Source organism: Hypanus sabinus, chromosome 12 (genome assembly GCF_030144855.1).
Source record: "Hypanus sabinus isolate sHypSab1 chromosome 12, sHypSab1.hap1, whole genome shotgun sequence".
In the NCBI taxonomy this organism is placed as follows: domain Eukaryota; kingdom Metazoa; phylum Chordata; class Chondrichthyes; order Myliobatiformes; family Dasyatidae; genus Hypanus; species Hypanus sabinus.
The window spans coordinates 50,690,846-50,704,490 of record NC_082717.1 but is presented as its reverse complement, the minus strand read 5'-3'; the positions used below and the strand labels follow the sequence as shown (position 1 = coordinate 50,704,490).

The window sequence follows — 13,645 nt, the reverse complement described above, 5'->3', positions numbered from 1 at the left end:
CTTCACTCTCCATCCAGCCTGCTGGCAGTTGCTGACCAGTCCTGTGTACTTGGAGAGCTTCCTTTCAAAGGCCTCTTCTAAGCAATCATCCCATGGGATTGTCAGCTCCAGCAGCACCACTTGCTTGGTAGACTCAGACACAAGGCCAATGTCTGGTCGCGGGGTGATGACTGCGATATGGTTGAGTTCCACCAACAGCTGCCAGTCCCTTGCAGAAGTCAAGATGCCTGCAGATGTTCTTTTGGCGGGTATTGGCTGCTCCCCAGCTCTGACAAAGGCAATGGCCTGCTTGGAGGGTCAGGACCACTTCGCCCACTCAGCTCCTGCGCTGATGGCTTCAGTGATGGTCTTCAGGACCTGATCATGCCTCCATCGGCACCGTCCCTCACTAAGTGCGCTTGTGCAGCTGCTGAGGATGTGCTTCAGGGTTCCTCGCTTGGATGACTCTGCCTTCCCCCATGTATGCAGGTTTGATGGGCTTGGAAGCCCATCGTACACTGCCTGGATAAGAAATTGGATGCAGTGTGGCTCAGCCTTCCAAAGCTCAGCCCAGCTCACTTTCCTCTCAACCGCATTCTCCCATCTTGTCCAAGATCCCTGTTGCTTCATTCCCACCGCCTTGCAGGTTCTCGCCTCCTCCATTGCTGCTCTCACCTCCTCCTGAACTAGGCGGCACCTTTCCTTCCCTCTGAAGGTGTCCATTTGGGGAGTTGGAAAGGATCTTAGCCCAGCTCGGCCTCGTGTGACCACTCCCACGAGCCTCCTGTGATGCAGCCTTTCCTCTGCTTCCTGAACAGCTTCCTCTGCCCTTCACTTCCTGCCAGTCCTACCTTGGATCCCTGCTCTAGCCTCCTTCAGATCACTTGAGTCCCTGTACTGTACCACTTCCCTGGCTCTTGTTACCTTGAATTCCTCCTCCAAGGATTTGAAGGGCAGTTGCAGTTTATTGTGTCCTTAGAGTGCGATGCTGCTCAGGCTCCTTGGCAGCCCCAGCCATTTCATGAGATGCTTCCTGATCCTTCCCTCTAAGGTTTCGACTGTCGAGATCGGAACTGCATAGACGAGGAGGGGCCACAGGATTCAGGGAAGAATGCCATGCTGATAGACCCAGGCTTTGAACTTCCCAGGTAGGCCGGACTTGTCCACGGATTTCAGCCAGCCGTCCAACTTGGTGCAGGTCGCCTGAATGGATGCTGCGTCCCTTAAAGAGCTGTCAAAAACCTTACCTAAGCTCTTGACCGGCTTTTCTGATATGGTTGGGATGGCTGTACCTGCAATGTTGAACTGGAACTTGTTCTCCACCTTCTCTTTCATCAGCACCATAGATCTTGATTTGGCTGGTTTGAAACGCATCCGGGCCCCTCCACCAGCTTTTCGAGCCCCTGCAGAATCCACCGGCAGCCTGGGACTGATTCTGTGGTGACTGTGAGGTCATCCATGAATGCCCTGATGGGTGGTTGCCATTGAGCAGAATTCATTCTGGGCCCTCTGCACTCTGTTTCAGCAGACTTAGTGAGCATGTTCATGGCTAGGGAGAACAGTGTCACTAAGATAGTGCACGATGTCATGATGCCGATCTCCACCTTGTGCCAGTTTGATGTAATTGCTCCTGAAGGTACTCTCATCCTGAAGTTGCTGTAATAATCAGTGATAATTCTGTCTCTGATTCTGCTGGGGATGTGATGCTTGGTCAGTGTGAGCTGCACCAGCTTGTGCAGAAAGGAGACATATGCATTTGCCAGGTCGAGCCACAACACTGACAAGTTACCCTTTTTCTCTCTGGCCTCCCTGATGAGCTGTGTCACCATACCGGTGTGCTCCAGACAGCCCGGCATCCCTGAAATGCCACCCTTCTGGACTGATGTATTGACATAGGTGTTCTTTGCTAGGTATGTGCGTAGCTGATTAGAAATGGCACTGAAGAAGATCTTTGCCTCGACACACAGCAGGGACATGATGCGGAACTGATCTATCTGGGTGACATTTTCCTGCTTTGGGATCCATACCCCTTTAGCCACTCTCCACTGTTCTAGGATCTTCCCCATGCTCCAGAAGACTCACAGAATCTTCCACAGATGCAGCAGGAGTTTGGAGCAAATCTTGTACACTTTGTACAAGGTGCTGCTTGGTCCTGGAGCCGAGCTTGCCCTTGCTTTGTGGACAACCTCTCTGACTTCCTTTAGCTGCAGCTCTGACATGTCGAACTGGACATCTGGTTCAGGTGGGTCTATTAGGATGTTGCACTCTCCCAAATCCTGCTCTCTTTCAGGATCACTGCATATCTTCTCCAAATGTTGGTCTATGTCTTGCTGTGAACAGGCCAGTTTCCCACTGTGCTTCTGCCCCAGAAACTCCTTGGTGAACTTGAAAGGGTTTGCATAAAGGCAGCACGTTTTCGGGCCCTTTCACAACGCTGTCTCCGATGCCACTCTGCCTGGTGGGGAACCCTGATCTTCTTTCGTAGTATGCACATCAGCTGAGCCAAGCTGATGCGCTCCTCTTCTCCTGCCTCCTTGTACTGGCACTTCAGTGCTTTCATCTCCTACCTGATGTTGTGGATCCTCAACGCTCTTTACTTCTTTGAATAAGGAGTACTGGAGCCTTTCTTCTCCTCTTCTCTGAACCGTTCAGCTGCGATGCTGAGAATGATTGTTGTCATGGCTTGTAGCTTCCTATTGACCTCTCTCTTCGCTGTTGCCTCCAAAATTTGATTGACATCTTTGTCAAACTACTTCCACAGTTAAGTCATGTTAGCTGCAGGCCATTTGATCCACCTCCTGTTAGACTTGATATTAGAGGGATTAGTTTGCAACTGTTGGAGGTTCCGGGCACTATGGTGTGATTTCGGGCCTGGCACCTCCTTCGTCTCACCGGGTTGTCCACCTGCACGTTGTGCTGCTCCTGCTCCCACCGAACACTTCATCCTTGCTTGGTGGATCTTCAAGCCGCGATCGTTGTTGCAGATTTTGCCACATGCACACTGCTTGCTAATAGTCGTTTGTTCATTGCCTAGGTCTGTTGCCATCGTGTCTGTCCGACTGGGGTGCTCATCCTCCCCCACCCCCCCGGGCACCCCTGGGGGTATCTTTCCATTAGATTCACTAAGAATCACTAGATTCTGGAATGGTGCCGGAAGAATGGAAAATTGCAAACGTCACTGTACTCTTCAAGAAGGGAGAGAGGCAGAAAAAAGAAAACTATAGACCTAGTTAGTCTAATCTCAGTGTTTGGGAAGATATTGAAATTGATTATTAAGGGTGCAATCTCAAGGTACTTGGAGGCACTTGATAAAATAGGCCGTAGTCAGCATGATTTTCTCAAGGAAAAATCTTGCCTGACAAATCTGTCGGTATTGTTTGAAGAAAAAAAACAAATAGGATAGACAAAAGAGAATCAGATGACGTTGTGTACTTGGATTTACAGAAGGCTCCACAGGAGTCTGTTTTGGGACCAATTCTTTTTACATTTTATGTCAATGATTTGGATGATGGAATTGATAGCTTTCACCATTAGATTGGTCCTGATAGAGTAAATGTGAGGAGGATGTTTTCTATGGTGGGAGTGACTAAGAACAGAGGACAGGGCCTTAAAATAGAGGGGTGGCTTTTTAGAACAGTGATGAGAAGGAATTTCTTTGGTCAGAAAGTAGTGAATCTATTGAACTCTGCCACAGGCAGCTGTGAAGGATGTCTTTATGTATATTTAAGGCAGAGATTGATACATTCTTGATTGGTCAGGGCATCAAAGGATACAAGGAGAAGGCAGGAGACTGGAGCAGAGAGAAAAATTGGATAAGCTCTGCTGAAATGGTGAAGCAGACATGATGAGACAAATAGCCTAATTCTCCTCCTATGTTTTATGGTCTTATGCTCTACTTTAATATCCAATTGGTCTTTACTAATGGTTCTATGAGCTTGTAGGTTCAGTTGCAGAAGTGCAATATTCCTGGAATTAAATCATCTGTTTCATACCTATACTATGCCATGAGCAATTTAAATATTGGCATACACTTGTGTGTGAGAAGGGCTTGGAGGTACTTGGATGAACTGGGTGATGTTGCTGAGTGATGATAGTGAAAAAATGTCTCAGTTTGTTTCTACTGCTCAAATTGGAGATAGAGCCAATCTGATTTTTTTTTTAAGTCAGAACTTTAAGTATTTGTAGATCCAATTTCAGGACCTCGCTGATAGAAGTAGATAGGGTTCAGATTGTAGAGTGGGAAGAGGGACATGGGGTTGATCTTATGTTCTCTTAAATGCAATTTCACTTCCACTCATTTGATATACTTGCCACTGTTATCATTGGAAGAACTAACTCTCAAAAAATGTCACCAACTTTGGCTTACCAGCAGTTGCTTTGCAAGTTGGAAATATAATTTCTTTGGCTATATGGCATGAGATTAACAAAATACCTAATGAATTTCACTGGTAACATTATCTTATAAATTGCAGTTCATAATAATTGTTCCTTTCTGATCAAAGAATAGGACAGTGGGTGGAGGACATTGATGACCTTTACTGATTCCATGAACACCACCTCACTTTTCCACCTTTGCACTATTTATTAATTTATTACTATTCTGAGTTATAGTAACTTTCTTGTCTTGCACTGTACCGCTGCCACAAAACAATAATTTTCATGACATACAGCATGTCAGTGATAATAAACCTGAAGGTGATTCTGATTACAAGGCCTACCATAGAGACATACTCAAGACAACTCAGTGGGAGAAGCACTGTGTAAGACCTTGCTAAGGAAACATTTGGCTGACTACAGAGCATGAGCCAGCTTTGCTGTCTATCAAAACTGTCAAGATTGTGATACTGTATTCATTAGCAGGATAAAAACTATTAAAATGAAAAAAATGTATACACATTCTTTAAGAATTATTTAAATAATGTGAACATTTATAAAACATGAATTCACTAAGTCACATAGAAAGCACAATTAAATAATTAGAAATAATACTGTGAACATAAAAACATGAAACACACCTTGTTAAGGATCCATGAGTAGTTTCCCTCATGAATATCGGCAGGATTGTGCATTGGTAGTGGTGATTTTCTGTGATGTTCTGCTCAGAAGTGTTCAATTGTACACGTGTTGAGTCCCAAACTTGCTTGTGTCTATCCAGGTGCATTCCTGCTGTCCATTGTGGAGGTGTCGACATTTACTCCAAAGGTCTGGCACAATATTCAAAAACAGTTTAAATCAAAGGTCATTGTTATTTGTCATCTATATCAATGGTCTGGATGATAATGTGGCAAATTGGATCAGCAAATTTGCTGATGATACAAAGATTGGAGGTGTGGTGGACAGTGAGGAAGGTTTTCAAAGCTTTCAGAGGGATTTGGACCAGTTGGAGGAATGTGCTGAAAAACAGCAGATGGAATTTAATGTGGACAAGTGTGAGGTATTGCACTTCGGAAGGTCAAACCAAGGTAGAACATACAAGGTAAATGGTAGGACACTGAGGAGTGCAGTAGAACAGAGGGATCTGGGAGTACAGATACATAGTTCCCTTAAAGTGGTGTCACAGGTGGATAGGGTTGTAAAGAGAGCTTTTGGTACATTGGCCTTTATAAATCAAAATATTGATTATAAGAGTTGGAATGTAATGGTGAGTTTGTATAAGACATTGGTGAGACCGAATTTGGAGTATTGTGTGCAGTTTTGGTCACCTAATTACAGGAAGGATATTAATAAGGTTGAAAGAGTGCAAAGAAGGTTTACAAGGATATTACCGGGACTTGAGAAACTGAGTTACAGAGAAAGATTGAATAGGTTAGGACTTTATTCCCTGGAGCGTAGGAGAATGAGGGGTGATTTGATAGAGGTGTATAAAATTATGATGGGGATAGATAGAGTGAATGCAAGCAGGCTTTTTCCACTGAGGCCAGGGGAGAAAAAAAACAGAGGTCATGGGTTAAGGGTGAAGGGGGAAAAGTTTAAAGGGAACATTAGGGGGGGCTTCTTCGCGCAGAGAGTGGTAGGAGTGTGGAATGAGCTGCCAGATGAAGTGGTGAATGCGGACTCACTTTTGACATTTAAGAAAAACTTGGACAGGCATATGGATGAGAGGTGTATGGAGGGATATGGTCCAGGTGCAGGTCAGTGGGACAAGACAGAAAATGGTTCGGCACAGCCAAGAAGGGCCAAAAGGCCTGTTTCAGTGCAGTAATGTTCTGTTGTTCTATGGTTCAAAGCAGAAATTAATTATGTGATTGTTCCTGTAATAAAACATACAATTCAAGAAGTATATTTACTTTTCCAATGATTACAAAAAATATGTTAAAACTATTTCAAATCCTGCAATCTATAGATTGATTTGCTAAAGGCATGCAGATCTGTAGGTCCTGTCTTCAATTTTCCTACTGATCTAAGTTACATAGGGAGCAGTAATTAGTTTTTAAAAATGTTTTTCTGTATTCTTCTTAGAATTAAAGGGAAGAGGGAAAATTTATTATTTCATACCAATTGTCAAGAAATCCCTGCAAAAACATATCAATTAGAGCCATGCAAATCAGATTAGAGGATCAGCCATGCCCATATTGAATGGTGGCCAACTGCAGCTCTATGTTTCTATTATTCTATTATCTAATAAAATTCTGTAGCTAAGTACAGAAATAGAAATGTTACCTGGTGCCTCAGCAGAGAGAAGGTGTGGGTGTGAAGATTCTCCATGATAATTAAGACTAATGGAATAATGATAATCTTCATCAAGACAATTTTGTATTATTTTATCTGACGGGAACCACTTCTGAACTGAATGTCTGGTATGTGACTGAGCCATATACATATAAGTAATGAACTGTGTTGAAATGCTCTGTTACCTGATCTGAGTTTTGATGGTTGTATCCTCGCTAAAACTCCCTCTATGCTCCTCAGCTGGGAAGATAATTTTCTCATCGTTGTCCCTGTGATTGTAACATGCACATTTATGAATACTGTTAAGAAAATACTTGACCAATGAGTCTTGGTGCCCAAGGTCTCTACCCCAAGTCATACCAAAGGATCCTGGAAAAGGAAAGTAATAACAACAAGGAACATTGGAATAGGAACAGGCCCTTTAATCCACAGCATCTGCCCTGAATATGCCAAATTAAATTGGATATCTCTTCTTCCTGTAAACCAGGGGTCAGCAACCTTTACCACTGAAAGAGCCACTTGGACCCGTTTCCCACAGAAAAGAAAACACTGGGAGCCGCAAAACCCGTTTGACATTTAAAATGAAATAACACTGCATACAACGTTTTTTTTGCCTTTATGCTATGTATAAACAAACTATAATGTGTTGCATTTATGAAATTGATGAACTCCTGCAGAGAAAACGAAATTACATTTCTGCATGCAACAAAAACATTTTGAACTCCGAAAAAAAGACGTTGGGTTGAAAGTTACTTTTAAGTAAAATATTCAATGTCTATTTGAGTCCTTCTTGTATTTATGAAAAACGCCGAACTTAAATTTTCCGCCAGCAGCAAACCAAAAATAACGTCAGCCAGCTGTCATCCTGAAAAATGAAAGGACTATTTCACTGAACAATGAAAAAATATGAATATAAGTAAAATAATAGGCAATTAAAATATTTATCATACTTGGTTAATGGGATTTCTGCTCCTGGACCTCAGCGCACAGCGTCTGCACATCAGGGCTGTATGATGTCACCTTCATCTTTACACAGGATCGCAAGCTGTCATCTGTGAGGTTTTCAATATCACTCCATTTGTGTTTCTGAGCAAGAACGGCCTTCTGACGGGCAACATCTTCAAGGTCTGCTGTCAAGCGTCTAAACTTGGACACCCATATGTCTTTGTCGGCTATGTCGGCCAGTTCCATCTCAAGATCAGGTTGACTCACACCTGCCAATGCAGTCGTATTCAGTAGGGAAGGATCGATGCTTAAGGGAGTGACCGGGAAGGATAATGTGTTTTTTTCCTCTCTGAACTCACAGAAGCGTTTCCCAAACGATGTTTGCATTGCGATGATTGCAGAATGTAAATACTCCGAAATTATCATGTCGTGACCTTGTTTGAACTCTCTCAAATTGGGGAAGTGAGACAAAGTGCCTTTCTGTAAATCTCTGGCAAGCACTGTCAACTTGCGCTCGAATGCCAAAACATCCTCCAACATGTGCAGGGCTGTACGTCCTTTCCCCTGAAGAGCTGTGTTCAGCGTGTTCAGGTGCGCTGTCATGTCTACCATGAAGTGTAGCTTTTCCAGCCACTCTGGCTGTTCCAGCTCAGGAAAGGTGAGCCCTTTGCTGCCCAGGAAAGTTTTCACTTCTTCCAGACACGCGACAAAGCGTTTCAGCACCTTCCGTCTGGACAGCCAGCGATAAAAACACGTTGTAGCGGTGTCAGTAAACTGCAGTCAAAGATAGCTTTATTCGAACTAAACAGCCTTGCTTTTAAGCCTCCCTCAACCCAGCCCCCATGGACGCAGATGCTGTAAAAGACGCGTACTCACAAACCCCCGTAGGCTATCTCCCTTAGCCGGAATGCTGGCTAATTGTGAGCCGTTTCGGATGTGGCAGGAAATGTGTCGCTACACTTAGGTTGTACAAGATCACCATAATTACATTTCAAAAGCTAACAAACTAACATAAAATACATTTTAATTAAATACTGACCAATTATTTCCCAAAGCCACAGGGAGCCGCAGCACAGAGGTGAAAGAGCCACAAATGGCTCGGGAGCCGCAGGTTGCCGACCCCCGCTGTAAACAATCCACATCCCTCCATCTTTGCATATTCATATGTCTTTCTAACCACATCTTAAATACCACTTCGGTATTTGCTTCCACCAATACCCCCGGAAGCCTGTTTCAGGCATCCACCAATCTCTGTGTGGAGGGAAAACTTGGCCTACATATTTCCATTGAACTTTCCCCTCCTCATCTTAGATGCATGCCCTCCAGTATTAAATATTCCAACACTAGGATAAAAATCCTGTCTCCCCTGTACCTCTCATAATTTGATAAATTGTATCATCTTCCCTCAGCTGCTGACACTTCAGAGAAAACATTCCAAGGTTATCCAACTTCTCCTTTTTGCTCATAAACTCTAGTTCAGGCAGCATCCTAGTAAACCTCTCCTCACCTTTCCCAAAGCCTCCACATCCTTTCTGCAATGGTGTTACCAGAACAATATGAAGAAGAACATCTGTGACATGATTGTATCGGGAGAACTGGCCTGCTGTAACCTCCCTTGTTTCACTCTATTCCACATGCAAATGGTGAAATTTTTAACTAAAATGAATAATACATACTTCCTTTCAACTGCAAAACTAGGATTGCACTACTTAGAGCAAGTTGTAAATTCTTTCTCAGGGAGCAGCCAGCACACTTATAAATAACTGCAGCAGTGGCAAATAATTTGGTCACATGTTATCACCTTGAAGCATGTTAAAGTTGCTAACTAGTACTTTATTAAACTCTTATATAACAGACTCAAATATGCAATCCTAAAGCACAACTGAGCTGGGTGGATTTGAAAATTGGAAAAATGGATTCACCTAGTCTGCCCACAAAAGGACACATCCTGAACTATTGTATCAATGGAGAGGGAGAAAAGTGATTCATCTCAGTATGCAGGGATTAAAGTATGTGTCACTTCTCAATAGAATGTTGTTTAATGTCAGTTGAGGAAGTAGAATTCACTATGTGTAATGAAAATCATAGTGATCAAATTATATAAAGCCAAGAGAAAATAAGTATCTTGACAGTGTAAAATTAGACGCAATGTCATTCGTTTATTCAAGCTTCAAATGATTTGGTAATTATCCCTCTTATTTTCACAAGCTCTGAAGTAACAATTGAAGATAAATTTCTATCAAGAGCATATTGATTGCTGCCAATTCTCCATAATACTGCTCTCCTATATTTTATAGAATGTTTGGAAATGATTGCATTGCATTTACTTTATGCATGTTATTTCATAGGCCTTGGCTAATAGTCCAGAGACATGGATACAAATCCTACTATTGTATTAGGGATGGATAATTTCAGTTCCTTAAATAATGTGGTTCTAAAGAGCTACTATCAATAATGATATTTCTTAAAATTGATGTATTGTAGTTAAAAGCCCAACTGAGTTATAATTAACTTCAGTGCTTGCAGTCCTTGAATGATTATGTCTACACATAATTTCAAATCTAAGCAACATTGTTGACAGAGTTATTCTCTGGAATGGTGGGGCTGTTGTATCAGACTGTGAGAAAGTCATAATTTTAATCAAGTTGGAGGACCAACTGATCCTTACCAGATTTGGGCTTGCAACAAAAGAAATCATGAGTATTCCTATCATACATGCATGCCCTCCACATGGAACTGTTATCCCACAATAATCAAACAGCTAGATTAACTTATTTTCATTGAATTATAACTTCCTGGCATCGTACCACATTCCATTTCTTGGTGTGCCTTATTACAAATACGTAACAAAATAGCAGATTTCATAGATGTGGTAGCAACGTGGCATAATTCGGAGCAAGTGACAGTACTCACCATTGCTTATAGACCTGATGAAGCCTGAAAGCGCAGGTCAAATATTGACGAACAATCACTATGCTATCACATTGAGCATCACTTAGAAGAATGACTGAATGTTGGAAGGGCAGAAAATACTTCCTTGACATATTAAGAACAATTTTGAGAATGACTACTAATATTTAAAAACTCCAATTAAGAGAAGTAAATTTCCACTCACTATTCAACCACTATATGTTTAATTCAGTTCACCTGCCTGGCAAATTAAAATAATTCCCATGAATCTTTATAAAACAAATACTCACTTAAAAGAAAAATATCAATTGACTGTTAATGGAAACCAATGAAAATATAAGTTTTTATGGTTAAAAAGGGCTAATTACTGATTGAGCATTTTAATGTTCATCAAGTATAAGTCAATTATACTCATCAAGAAGCTCAAGGCTTCAAGTGTAGTGTTGTCAGCAGATGATGAGAGAAGATGTTCAACATGTAAACCTACTAGATCTTACCTTAGCAATTTGTTAGATGGAAGGGCATGCTGTAATGTGACCAGTTGTAGGATCAACCACTGCAGAGTACTAATTATGTCCAGCTTTCCATTTTAATAAAGAAAGATTCAAAACAGGTATAATAGTTTATGATTGAACTTCATGAGGCATAGTGAGCCTCAATTGCTGCAGAATTGTATTTCAATACAATCTCCCCTTCTCCCCCATTATAATCCAGTCATCAATTCCTGATCGATTGACACATGATAATCAATAAAACGAAGAAAGTTGGTACTGATTGTCTCATTGATAATTAATCAGCTCTCTGATGCTCAGTTTTGAATTTTACATGGATTTTCCTATTCCCGATCTCATTATATCTGCAATCCAAACACTATCAATAAAGTTAGGTTACAGAAGGTACATGAGAGTGACTCTTCTGGCTGTCATGACAGCATTTGACTGAGTGTGCTAATTAGAAGCCATCTTAATGTTCAACGGAAATGAAGGAGAAACTGCACCAGATGGAAGTAACTGACACTGAGAAAAAATGTTATGGCTTTAGGAGGTGCTTCATCTCAATTCAATATTGTTAATGCAGGACTCACGAATGCCATGGTCTTATGCCTGAGCCTTTTCAACTGCTTTATCAGTAACATTTCTTCCACTATTCAAGCAGTGAAGCTATTCCCTGTGGGTTGTTCTGTACTTAGTTCCACTGTCATGCCATCATATGGAAACAGTCAATGTCCATATGCATCAATACCTGGACAACATTCAAGTGTAGGATAATGACTGGAAAGGAACCATTTATCTCAAATAAGATAGCATTTAGTCATCTCCACTGACATTCCGTGGCATTACCATGATCAAATCCATCTTAGAAATTTCTATCAAAGTCCAAGAGTTCTACTAGGATCTGAAATATAAAAGAGCCTGCCAGGTAAATGTTACAGACCTAAATGCCATCCTCATTAAAATATTTGTTTAAAAAAATGCAAGATTGACATCTCACCTACTCCCAAAATGTACACTTTCTACACCACTGCTGCATTGCAGCTGGCTTATGAATGTGTTATTAATCAACTATACTATACAAACTTGCAATGTATTTTTGGAAGCCTCTAACTCCATGGCTCTGTCATTTGTTAAGTCAAACAGCAAGAGTATGGCACCGCAACAACCTGTGTTTTGCTTCTGGAATATATAACATCCAAACTTGGAAACTGAAGTTTTTGGAGCGTATATACCAACAATGAGGTTTTTTTTCTACTCTTAATACTTGGGAATGTTCTGCAGCTCAATATCAATGATATTTTTAACTCAAAAGTTATGCCTTCAAAACTCAGCACCTACCTGTGCGATCTCTCTCAGAACATGGGACGTCCCACTGAGATCAATTACTACTATTCTAACTTCATGTTTGAAATTCTTGCTCGACCTTTATAATTATCTGCATGATTCTATGCTTTTGTGCTTAGGAAAATCAGTCCCCAGACTATTACACTGCATACATAAATGTGATAAAAAAAATTATAATTTTAAAAGATCTTTACTGTATTTCAAAACTATTGGTGTGCACAATTACCAATGGCATTAACCCATTATAACAATAAAAATTCATATTTTCATTGGCTCCATTAGCAGCCAATTGACATTTTTCTTTTAAGTGAGAATTTTGTACAAAGGTTCATGGGGCTAATTTTGATATACTAGGCAATGAACTGAATTAGACATTTAGTGGTTGAATACTCAATGGAAATTTAGATACTTCTCTTAATTGTAGTTTTTAAATATTAGGAGTCATTCTCAAAATTGCTCTTAGTACTTCAAGGAAGTATTAAGTGCAACCCCATTATAATCCCTATGGAAGAAAGTGCTAAACTAATAGCTTAATTTAGTAAAAGGTCTATCACACAGAATGATTGACTCCAATATACTTAGTAAGATACCTAGAATTGTTATTTCGTTGTTCTCTTTGGAACTTATAGCTGGCATTAATGTAAAAACACATTTCACACCTGATTTATAAGAAGTAAAATATTCTGTATGAGTTCAAAACCAGCATGTAAGAACTACAAAAAGTAGTGGATACAGCTTAGTCCATCACGAGTAAAGCCCTCCCCTCAGTTGAGCTTATCTATATAGAGCATTGTCTCTGGAAAGCAACATCTTTCATTGGGGACCCACACTACCCAGGTCATGCTCTCTTTTCACTTTTGCCATCAGGAAGGAGGTACAAGAGCCTTAGAACTCACACCATCAGGTTCAGGAACAATTATTACTCCTCAACCATCAGACTCTCGAATCAGTGGGGATAACTTCATTCAACTTTACTAGCCCCATCACTCCCACAATCTATGGACTCACTTTCAAGGAATCGTTATCTCATATTCTCAATATTAATTGCTTATTTATTTTATTTTTTCTCTTTTGTGCTTGCACAGTTTGTTATCTTTTACACATCAGATGTTTGTCCATCCTTGTGGGGGTGGTCTTTCATCGATTCTATTCCGGTTCTTAGATCTGCTCAATATGCCAGCAAGAAAACTAATCTCAGGGTTGTATATGGTGACTTATATGTACTTTAATAATAAATTTACTTTGAATTTTGAACCTTATTTTTGAAAAAAAATTATAAAATGTAATAAATAAGTCATATGTAA

General features: G+C 40.9%; 3 protein-coding genes across 14 annotated transcripts in view; 2 read left to right on the top strand and 1 right to left on the bottom strand.

Moving 5' to 3' along the window:
• Positions 1 to 13,645, top strand: part of nrxn1a (neurexin 1a) — a 1,527,797-nt gene that overhangs the window by 896,678 nt on the left and 617,474 nt on the right. The window lies entirely within an intron of this gene.
• The window catches only part of LOC132402874 (general transcription factor II-I repeat domain-containing protein 2-like), a 305,556-nt gene that overhangs the window by 12,965 nt on the left and 278,946 nt on the right, over positions 1 to 13,645 (top strand). The gene's annotated exons all lie outside the window — the stretch shown is intronic.
• On the bottom strand, positions 7,182 to 8,656 carry LOC132402488 (general transcription factor II-I repeat domain-containing protein 2-like). Its single transcript, XM_059985344.1, has 2 exons — positions 7,599 to 8,656; positions 7,182 to 7,513 (listed from the first exon to the last, which is right to left on the bottom strand). The coding sequence occupies exon 1, from the start codon at positions 8,203 to 8,205 to the stop codon at positions 7,603 to 7,605; it is 603 nt and encodes a 200-aa protein (XP_059841327.1). The 5' UTR covers positions 8,206 to 8,656; the 3' UTR covers positions 7,182 to 7,513; positions 7,599 to 7,602.

What these genes read in the sequence shown, in the direction of transcription:
- LOC132402488 (XM_059985344.1), bottom strand. Translation starts at nt 8,205, where the DNA reads ATGGTAGACATGACAGCGCACCTGAACACGCTGAACACAGCTCTTCAG.